Here is an 11,860-nt window from a genome sequence, read left to right as displayed (position 1 = left end):
CCGATCTCAAATCAATCTTACTGAATACTCGTGCCTCCACCAGTTGATCCATCAAGTCGTCAATCCTCGGAAGCGGATACTTGTTTTTTATTGTTACCTTATTTAACTGACGATAATCAATACAGAGTCGCATGCTACCATCCTTTTTCTTAACCAATAACACTGGAGCTCCCCATGGTGACACACTAGGTCTAATAAACTTCTTATCAAGTAACTCTCCTAACTGTGATTTCAGTTCTGCTAACTCTGACGCCGACATTCTATATGGTGCCATAGATATCGGTCTGGTACCCGGAATAAGATCAATTGTGAATTCAATCTCCCTCTCCGGAGGTAATTCAGACACATCAACCGGAAACACTTCTGGAAACTCGCACACCACGGGCAATTCACTAATTGACATCTTTCCCGCAACAAATAGAGAGGCAAATATCGCAAACACTTTGGCTTATTCTTCCAACACTGCTCTTAATTCTTTGGTAGTTAAATAATCAACTAACTCTTCCTCTTCAGAACTAAGAAACAACAGCGTCTTCGCGTAGCAGTTGATATACACATGGTTGAACTCTAGCCAGTTCATCTCCAAAATAACACCTAGCCCATTGAGTGGTAGACAAATCAAATCCACTCCAAAATCTTTACCAAGAATTGATAAGGGACAATTCAAGCACACTAAAGACGTGGTCACTGATCCCATAGAAGGAGTATCAATCACCATCCCTCTACCCAAAGTAGACGGCATAATTCCTAACCTCTTCACACATTCAGCAGAGATAAACGAGTGGGTTGCACCCGTGTCAATAATGGCAATCAAAGGAGTATCATGAATATAGCAAGTACCTTGAATCAAACGATCAGAACTAATAGGCTGAGACCCTGCTAATGCAAACACACTTCTTTGGCTTCTGACAGTTGGTGCTGATATGACCCTGCTCTCCACAATTATAGCAAGTAGGTACATTAGCCCTACAATCAGCTACAACATGACCCGATCGCCCACATTTGAAACATTTCTTCACATCAGACTGACACTCATTAGCACGGTGACCCATGCCACCACACCTGTAACACTTGATAGGATTTGGAGGAACACCTCCACCACTTGGCCTCTTGCCATCAGCTATCTTCTGTTTCCCTCTATCAGCAGGAGCATCATAGGGTCTCCCACGATTCATATGTTGTTTACCTCTTTTCTCACTCAAACTCTTATAGTGAGCTGAATGAGCCTTGCTATCCTCTTCATAGATTCTACAGCTGTTCACCAATTCTGGAAATCTGCGAATCTGTTGGTACCCTATAGCTCTCTTGATCTCTGGGCGCAGTCCACTCTCAAACTTTATACACTTAGAGAATTCCGCAGTTTCAGCAGTGTAATGTGGATAGAACTGCACAAGTTCTACGAACTTAGCAGCGTACTCAGTAACAGTCGAGTTCCCTTGTTTTAGCTCAAGGAACTCAATCTCCTTCTTCCCGCGCACATCCTCTGGAAAATACTTCCTCAAAAATTCTCTGCTAAACACAACCCAAGTAATCACTTCACCTGTAATTTCCAACCTCTGACGAGTGCCCAACCACCAATCATCAGCTTCTCCAGCCAGTTTATGCGTACCATACCGTACCTTTTGGCCCTCAGTACAATCCATTACCCGAAAAATTCTTTCAATCTCCTTGAGCCAATTCTGTGCTCCATCAGGATCATGCTTACCCCTGAAGGTAGGAGGATTCTCCCTTTGAAACGTACTCAAGCTACGGGACTCGTCGTTTCCTCCAGCATTATGCTGATTCTGCACAGCCTGAGCAACAGCCTGTAAAGCAGCAGCAATCGCCGCATCGTTTCTTCCAGCCATTCTCAGTTTCACACCATAAACAGCAACAATGGTTAGAAGTTATCACAGACATCATACCACTGTCACACAAAAATGACTCAACTATTTGGCCGGACGGACCGACCTGCTCTGATACCAATTGTAACACCCTACTTTTCCCATGAATTAATTGTAAAATAACAAAATAATTTAACAAATAAATCAGATTCACACAAGTAGGAATGTCACATCCCGTAAAAAAAAACTCATGAAGTATCAAGTCACTTCATCTTTTATTGCTCGACAATTAAATTAAGTAGCAGAAGTCCAAAAGAAAACACTTCAATGGCTCCGAGGCCTTAACAAAGTAAATCCCACCATCTCATGGTTTTATATAATCCAAAAACAAGATACGTAACAACGAAATAAATAAAACATCACAAGTAAGATAATCCCATATTCCCCGTGTTACGTATCAGAGCGACTCCTAAGACTCGACCGAGTAACACAAGATCCATGCTTACTCAGGTACCTGGATTATCTGTACTCCCGAAGAAGCACAGACATAACAACAGAAGAGGGGTGAGAATTACATTCAAATAATAATTGGTGAATATCACATGCTAAGAAAAGTATTCACAATTAATCCAACAATCACATGTTCAAACAAATCACGTAACCACATACCGCACATTCACTATGCACAATTCATATTTCATTTATGTATGCAAGTGATTCACCTATCACGACTCTATGCATGCGGTACCAACACAACCAATACGGTTCAATTATATGAACCCGATTCCCGTCGGAATCCGGATAAGCCTTAATCGTTCCCCTGAATTACGACTTATCTCCACACAACTCCCACACGGAGTCCAGATGAGAATAGGCACCCATCATGGATTCCCACCTAGACTCATCTCCACATGACACAACATGAAATGCATGACATATATTATGCATACGAAAATATTATTAATGCATAACACACGACCCACACCGATCACACGTAAGTCATTTACTCACCGTAATTCTCACTAGAATTACCATCTCTGTCCCAAGGCTGTTCACAAACAACAACAATCTCTTTACATAAGCATCAACCACTTATCATTGAATAATTTACACAATATTCTATGTTTTACCGTTTTTCCTATCATTACTAAATTCATTATATTTAATTAATTGATGTAACCACGGTTAGTTACAAACCTCTCAACTATATATTGAATTTATTTGGTTAACAGTCTATAGAAAATAATAATAGCTACCGCAGCGGTCGTCACACATTGATAGGCACTAAGAACACATGCTGTACAATGCTAAATGAAGTCATGATATAAGCAAGCTATTAGTTAAAATGGATAAACATTCATAAGGACATGCATTAATATGAATATATAAACATGAAGACTCATGTCTAATTTCAAACTACAAGGTTAAATATCATAGAGACATGCATTATATAATAATATATGGTACACTGTTGATCACAATAGCTGAAACAATAAGCAATTACGATACGGCATCGTCATATAATGATATAAATACAATACACATCTAAGCATAAAAATTCAGCACTTTATGTCTAATAATAAAGAATAAATATCACTTTATTTTGGTGTTGTATGTGACTACTTATAGAATCATACTCATGCTACATCTAAACACACATGAGGACTACACTAGTAGGACAAATATATAATGATCCATGAACAGACGTAAGCAAGCAACAGTAACAATCACTAAATCACTAAATATAAGACTTATTTCATAGCATACCTAGGTATAGAACAGACTCTATATTCTGTTCCGAACAGTACCACTAAATCACATAAAGTGAATAAAATGACCTAGGTAGCATATTGGAATCACGGAATCAAGGATTATATTCGGTGTTCAATTCTACCAGACTAATACATACTAATTCATACCAATAAATCACCAATTTCAAATTTGGAATACAACAATAACACATCCAAAACAGAATTATACGACTCTAATAGGAGAGTAAGGACCTTTCTTCTTTACCCCATCATGAAATACACACACATTTATATCCCTTTCTCCCCCTTACCTTAGTTTAAAGCTTTGATCCTTCAACAATGGTAGAATCTCCCAGTCTCCCTCTTGCCCTAGCTTCTCTTCCTTCTCTTGTTTTCTTTTCACGTGTTTACAATTTTTCTAACCCTATTCCAAACTCTCCCTAAATATATTTTATTTTCCTTAATTTTAGTCATAATAACAATAAAAATATTACTAATAAAATTAATATTAATAATAAAAAACAGTAATTTATATATCCCATCTTTTACTAATTATATTATCAATATAATATTATTCTAAGGTTTTTAATTAAATTAATCAATTAAGACTAAGTTCACACACTCACCCTTACTACATACCCTTAATTATACCAATATAATTTCACAATCAAAACACACAATGACTAGATATTTAAATGGGGTGTTACAGCGCGCGCAGCTTGTAATATACACGCTTTCATTCAATTATATTTAAAACTAACATTTGAAATTTCTGAACAGAAAATGGCGCCAAGAACACCATCCCCATTTGATTTTGAAAATTCTTAAAACTGAGTTGTTTGGAGCAAGTGTATAGCCTATCTTGCTCGATTTTTCACAAGGAAAACAATGGTGCAATTTAATTTCATTTATTTTCACTCTAAGGCCAGTGATTTTCTGATGAACATGAAGAACCCTAATTCTGAGATTGATCATGAAATCGTGTATGTGCAATATAATTAGCAATTGATTAAGGGTTAATGATCCATGCATATGCAGAAACAAGATGGCAAAGCAATATTTTATTTATGATGCGTGTATGTATGAGTTTGAAGTTCATAGCACTTACCTTCAAAAACGGCCAAACTGGAGATTGAATTTCGAGCTAGGGGTGTTACAGATGCTTTGTAATGATCTGGATAGCTTCGATGATGATTATGGAACATGTCTGGATGCTTGGAGTGAACTGAATTCATCTGAGCAAAGCCATGGGAGCCGATCTGCAGTTGCTTGGAGTAAGGATCGAGCTTGATGATTCTGATGTTTTAGGCTATATGTGAGTGTTTGGATAGTTCATATGTGACATATATGAGGTGTTGGAAGTGTTAGTTTGGACAGAATTGAGCTTGAATGGATTTTGGCATGATAAGGCTCATTTTATGTTCATATGGAGGTTGAAGAGTGATTCTGAGATTTGAGGTGTTTTGGGGTATGTGAGTGAATCAAACAACTTCCATATGATGTTTAGGAAGTGTTAGAAGCAACACTTTGCTCAGAAATTGCAAGAGATGGAAATTGCAATTCTTCCTCTTTGAAACTCATGAAACTTGCAACTTAAGAAAGAAGAGAGAAAACCTATGATTATGAGGTTTTGGTGTGATTTGAAGAGTGATTTGAACCTCTATTTATAGGCCAAGGATTCTGAATGCAGAGCTTTGCAAGTTGATCAAAGAATGGTGATTTGGCATTTGGAGATAAAATGGAATCTTTCACATTAAATGCAAGATGGTTAAAACCTAAACCATGGTTAAAATTGGCTATGCTTCTTATCTCTTTCCCATCTGTCTCAAATCAGAAAATATCTTCCAGTTATTGCATCTATGCATCATTACTTGGATCATAGACCATATGGTTCAAAACTTTGGCAAAATGACTTGAAATTTCAAGTGAAAATGATCACTAAATGCATAATTCAAAGCCATAGCTATGCTCCACATTTTTTCATGCTCTTGGACATTTTGGAAAGCTCATGTTACACGCTTCAAAACCCTAGTTGAAAGTTTCTTCAAGACCTTTAAGGAAATGGGTGAAAAAGATCCATGAACTTTGAAGAAAGTGAGATTTTAAGTGAAATTTTCAAAAGATACCAACTTTGAAGCTCCATATCTCTTAAATGGTTGATCTTTTGGAAAATCAATTTATGTGACAAAGTTGTTTATTGGATCAAAATCTACAACTTTCATGTTGGAAGTTTTTTTCAGTTTGTAGGTGAAATTTTGAGTTATTCCCTTCCAAAGTTTGGAAAAAATCATTGAAAAACACTTAGAAATTTTTCTAAGTATGAAAGTCAAACTTTTGACTTTTTGATTCTTGATTGATTTTCTTGATTTTTCTTGATCAAATGACTTCATATATCATATATTGATGATTCAAAACTTCAAAAGTCATGGTTGACCAAAATTCCCCAAAAGTCAATGGTGATCTTGTATAGTTGACTTTTTCAGACGAATCGTGTTTCTGGAGATTTCAAATGAACCAGGCTATCCTCACCAAATGAATGGTATGAGTGGATCACATTGAATTATTAGAGGACCTTGAGCCATTGTTTAAGTTGTGGCACCATGTTCTGATTAAAAAGTAAGTGGTTCAGGTGAATTAGGTCAAAACCCTAATTGTCGACCTGATGAAATTGATGACTGTGGATCTTGAATTGAGATACAATTTCCATTGGATATTGTCATATGGATTATTTGAAGATGATTAAAACCTTTGAGTGATCCCCTGGAGCCTTTTAGGGTTTCCCAAATGTGATCCCTGATTTCAGTCCCTGATAGTTCAAAACCCTAATCTGATGATTTGAAATTTCACTGTTGATCAATCCTGGTGTAGGAGATGTCCTGAGCCAATGGATTAGGTCAAAATGATGTACTTGGGGTCTTGAGGTCATGTCCCAGGTCATTAGATCAAATCCTGAGTAAAAATTAGGAGTATGCTATCTTCAGTCAAAACCCTAATCTGATCGATTCAGAGCCTTTGAGCTTGTTGAAATGGATTTTTGAGGACCAAATGTTGATTGTTGATGAAGATAGTTCCTTTGAGATGAAGGGAGAACAAAACCCTAATTGGTTGTTACTTGTACTGATGAGTGATTTCTTGTTTAAATCCTGCTGAGTCACAAGTAGCAAACACAAGCTATGCAATTTGTTAGAGATGCAAATGATGCATATGCAGATGATATGAGATGGTATCTTAGGTCAAAAATTGGGGTATGACATATGCCCCTATTTAAGTTTCTTCAACCTGAGACGTGAAGATTGAAAATCTTCGTTTTGATAGGGTGGAAGAGACTTAAATATCAGAAGATGCAAATTTTGGAACTAAGATACCAAAATTGCGAATGATGCAAGGATATCTCTATCAAGGGGATATCAAGAACTGACTCCATTGGGGAAAAGAGATCAGGAAGGATGTCTCAATTCGTTTTTAGAAAGAGAACCCTTTTTTTTTGGGAAAGCAAGTGTATGATTCACCGGGGAATGATAGCTTTGTAAGAAAAGCTTACCTATCGACATTATCGACTATCAGCACAGGGATAGACTTGTTAATAATGCGACGGTGAAAGGTATGAAACTGCATTACCGACTATCAGCATGGAGATAGACTTGACATGGTAAAAAGAGTTTCAAAGGTTCGGTTAATATTACCGACTATCGGCATGGTGATAGACATGTTAAATAATATAACCAGAACAAAAAGTTACCGACTACCAGCCTCGTGATAGTGGTTCTGAAGACATGATCAATTATCAGCCGAGTGATAAAATGATTCTGGAGACTTTGCTAGGGAAATTACTGGTTATTCAGCCTTGTGAACCGTAATAAGGCCCTGATTGTCACATGGTCTTCATGATTGATTTCCTAGAGAGGAAAAATCTTTTGAAAGAGACATAAACTGCTCAGATGATGAGGCTATTGTTTATGGTTCAACTTTTCTTGACTCTATTTGAGGAATCGGAATTTGAATCTCTCGTAAAGACAGGGTTCTAACCAAGAATGAATTGGAAAGAAACGGTCAAACAAGACTTTGTACCCATGAGGAGTGAACTCAACTGGGGATTTTCTCCTTCGTTTTGAGAGGAGAAGACTGAAGCAACCTTCTTCCACGAGGAATGATCTCAGTGGGGAACTGGAGAAAGAAAATGTTCTTTTTGCTTATGGGTGACAACCTACTGGAGAGATGACATGCCCATACCTGTTTCTTTTTCTTTTTTTTTCTTTCTTCTTTCTTTTCTTTTTTGGGATGGATATATCCTGAACAAATGATTTCGAAGCAAACATTGAAAAATGCAAGAATGCATAAATGATGCAAATATGTATGAATGATGAATGTCATGAATGTAGCATGCATACTGACGAAATTGACGGACAAAGAAGTGTATACTGGAGACGGACCGACGTCGCAATACAACCAGATACTTGGCAAATGTTCTTCAACACGGTGCAGATAATACAGTTGATGAATGGTGTTGCGTGCTTTAAACTTCTCTGAGGAAGATAAGCATCTTTTCTTATTGAGATGGAAGAACTTCTTCACTGGAGATAGAAAATCTTCGTCACTGGGGATAAAAGACCTTCTTCACTGGGGATAGAAGAGCTTTTCCTATCATAATCTTTGATTCATCCTATGGAGATAGCTGTTGATGTTCCTTCGGTTGTTCACCACTCAAAGGAAAGTTTCGCTTTTATTTTGAAAAAGAAAAGTAGATTCATTTAAAAAAATTTTCTCTTTTTTCAAAAGTGAATAACACAGTTAAAGCGTCATTTTGCAAGCTAGAAGAAATCAAGAATTGCAAACAAATGGGCATAAGGCTCAAATTTATTTAATAGGATGGTAACCAGCTAAAGGCGTGATTCCATAGAGTATTTACAAAAGTTGGAAATGGTAATTATGCGGAAAAGGCTACATTGAAAGCAATAACCACTATTCCCCCTAACAACTTTGAGTTCCAACTGTGCTTGTCGCTTCAGATTGGCGATGATTTGATCGAAGATCCTTTGATGAAAAAGACTCTTCAGGTGACGAAGTATGGACTGATGCAGTTACTTTGTCATAAATCCTTAATTTTTGCCTAGATTGCCCTTTCAGGTTTTCAATCTACCAGGATGAATTTTTTCTGTTTATTGTCTCTAATTTTTGCCTAGACCGCCCTTTCGGGTTTTCAATCCACCGAGACGCTCATTTTTTCCTAAGTCGCCCTTTGCGGGTTTTCGACTTACCGAGCTGTTCTTTTGTATTTTTTTAGACAAAGTATTTCTTGACTGCATCAGCGTTCACAGGATGTGGGAGTTCATCACCATCCATGGTTGCAAGAGTCATGGCGCCGCCAGAAAATGTTCTTTTGACAACATACGGGCCTTCGTAATTAGGAGACCATTTGCCCCTAGAATCCGGTTGAAAAGACAAGATCTTTTTAAGCACGAGGTCGCCTTCTTGAAATTCACAAGGTCGAACCTTTTTGTTGAAGGCTTGTTTCATCCTTGCTTGGTATAACTGTCCATGGCATAGAGCAGTCATACGTTTTTCTTCGATTAAGTTCAACTGATCGTATCTGTTTTGACACCATTCAGCCTCTGATAACTTAGTCTCCATGAGGACTCTCATTGATGGTATTTCAACCTCTACGTGGAGTACAGCTTCCATGCCGTATACTAGAGAAAAAGGGGTTGCCCCTGTTGAAGTACGCATTGAAGAACGGTACCCATGTAAAGCAAATGGCAGCATTTCATGCCAGTCTTTGTAAGTGACGACCATTTTCTGGACGATCTTCTTAATGTTCTTGTTGGCGGCTTCAACAGCGCCGTTCATTTTTGGTCTATAAGGAGAAGAGTTATGATGCTCAATCTTGAATTCCTCACATAATTCTTTCATCATTTTGTTGTTCAAGTTCGAACCATTGTCAGTAATGATCTTGCTGGGAACACCATATCGGCAAATGATGTTATTCTTGATAAACCTCACAACCACTTGTCTTGTAACATTGGCGTAAGATGCTTCCTCGACCCATTTGGTGAAGTAATCAATTGCTACCAAGATGAAACGATGACCGTTTGAAGCTTTCGGTTCGACCATTCCAATCATGTCGATACTTCACATGGAAAAAGGCCATGGAGATGAGAGAATGTTGAGTAGAGTCGGTGGCACATGGATCTTATCTGCATAGATCTGGCACTTGTGACATCTCTTCACGTGTTTATAACAGTCAGATTCCATTGTCAACCAATAGTATCCTGCTCTTAAGATTTTCTTGGACATTGCATGCCCATTTGAATGGGTTCCAAAGGACCCTTCATGCACTTCATGCATTAACATGTCTGCTTCGTGTCTGTCCACGCATCTGAGCAAAACCATGTCGAAGTTTCTTTTGTATAGCACATCTCCGTTCAGGAAGAAACTACCAGAAAGCCTCCTTAGAGTTTTCTTATCTTTGTTTGATGCCCCAAGCGGGTACTCTTGAGTTTGAAGGAAGCGTTTGATGTCGTGGAACCACGGTTTATCATCGATGACTGCTTCAGTTGCAAACACATAGGCGGACCTTTCAAGGCACATAATTCTGACTTTAGGCATATCATTCCAATGATTGACTTTGAACATGGAAGATAGAGTAGCCAAAGCGTCTGCCATTCGATTCTGATCTCGAGGTATATGATGCAATTCAACCTTGTTGAAGAAAGTCAAAAGACGTCTTGCATAGTCTCTATAAGGAATCAAGCCAGGGTGGTAAGTTTCCCACTTGTCTTTGATTTGGTTGATCACGAGGGCTGAATCTCCATATATGTCGAGGATCTTGATCCTTAAGTCAATGGCTTCTTCGAGACCCATGATACAAGCTTCATATTCTGCGATGTTGTTGGTACAATCAAATAGTAATCTGGCGGAGAATGGGATATGAGTACCCTTGGGAGTGATGATGATTGCCCCAATTCCATTGCCAAAAGCGTTAACTGCTCCATCGAAAATTAGGCCCCATCTTGATCCAGGATCAGGACCTACTTCAGGTAACGGTTCGTCACAATCTTTCATCTTCAAGTACATGACATCTTCATCAGGAAAGTCAAACTTGAGAGATTGATATTCATTAATTGGCTGATGCGCCAAATGATCGGCGAGAATGCTTCCTTTGACCGCTTTTTGGGCACGGTACTCGATGTCATACTCAGATAACAGCATTTGCCATCGAGCAATCCTTCCTGTTAAGGCAGGCTTTTCAAAGACGTACTTAATCGGATCCATTTTGGAGATTAACCAAGTAGTATTGTTGATCATGTATTGGCGGAGACGTTTTGAGGCCCAAGCCAAAGCACAACATGTTTTTTCGAGCATGGAGTAACGAGACTCACAATATGTGAATTTCTTACTCAGGTAATAGATGGCATGCTCCTTCTTACCGGTTTCATCTTGTTGTCCAAGCATACAACCCATGGATTCTTCCAACACGGTAAGGTACATGATTAATGGTCTTCCTTCAACTGGAGGAATCAATATCGGTGGTTCTAACAGGTACTCCTTGATACTGTCGAACGCTTTTTGGCAATCTTCAGTCCATACAACCCCTTGATCTTTGTAGAGAAGTTTGAAAATTGGCCCACAAGTAGCAGTCATTTGAGAGATAAATCTGGAGATATAGTTCAATCGTCCGAGAAATCCTCTTACTTGCTTTTCAGTCTTTGGTGCAGGCATCTCTTGAATAGCTCTGACTTTGTCGGGATCTACTTCGATACCTCTTTGGCTGACAATGAAACCCAAGAGTTTTCCAGATCTAACCCCAAAAGTACATTTGTTAGGATTCAAGCGAAGCTGATATTTCCTTAGTCGTTGAAACAACTTCAAAAGGTATTCAATATGTTCTTCTTCTGTGCTGGACTTGGCTATTATGTCGTCCACATAAACTTCAATTTCTTTATGCATCATGTCATGAAAGAGAGTAGTCATTGCCCTTTGGTAAGTTGCGCCTGCATTCTTTAATCCAAACGGCATTACTTTGTAGCAAAAGGTACCCCATGGGGTGATGAAAGATGTCTTCTCCATGTCTTCGGGAGCCATCTTGATCTGATTATAACCAGAGAACCCGTCCATGAAGGAAAAGACGTTGAACTTAGCGGTGTTATCAACCAGCATGTCGATATGTGGTAATGGAAAGTTATCTTTTGGACTGGCCTTGTTCAAGTCACGGTAGTCAACACACATTCTGACTTTACCATCTTTCTTCGGAACCGGCACTATGTTGGCCAACCATTGAGGATACTCAGA

At 38.4% G+C, this 11,860-nt stretch overlaps 1 protein-coding gene across 1 annotated transcript; it reads right to left on the bottom strand.

Moving 5' to 3' along the window:
- Positions 1-448: 448 nt before the first annotated feature.
- Positions 449-1,847, bottom strand: LOC131642874 (uncharacterized). The gene is made up of 2 exons (XM_058913040.1): positions 929-1,847; positions 449-840 (listed from the first exon to the last, which is right to left on the bottom strand). The coding sequence occupies exons 1-2, from the start codon at positions 1,845-1,847 to the stop codon at positions 449-451; spliced, it is 1,311 nt and encodes a 436-aa protein (XP_058769023.1).
- Between the last annotated feature and the right edge of the window lie 10,013 nt (positions 1,848-11,860).

The sequence above is a fragment of the Vicia villosa genome, unplaced genomic scaffold (genome assembly GCF_029867415.1).
Source record: "Vicia villosa cultivar HV-30 ecotype Madison, WI unplaced genomic scaffold, Vvil1.0 ctg.005983F_1_1, whole genome shotgun sequence".
Taxonomy (NCBI): Eukaryota; Viridiplantae; Streptophyta; class Magnoliopsida; order Fabales; family Fabaceae; genus Vicia; species Vicia villosa.
Note: the sequence above shows the minus strand (reverse complement) of the source record. Positions and strands in the feature narration are given on the sequence as shown.

Bases quoted from the DNA above. Each gene is read 5' to 3' on its own strand.
- LOC131642874 (XM_058913040.1), bottom strand. From the start codon at position 1,847: ATGGCTGGAAGAAACGATGCGGCGATTGCTGCTGCTTTACAGGCTGTT. The intron at 841-928 runs GTCATATCAGCA...GTTTGATTCAAG, and splicing joins CTATAATTGTGGAGAGCAGG to GTACTTGCTATATTCATGAT.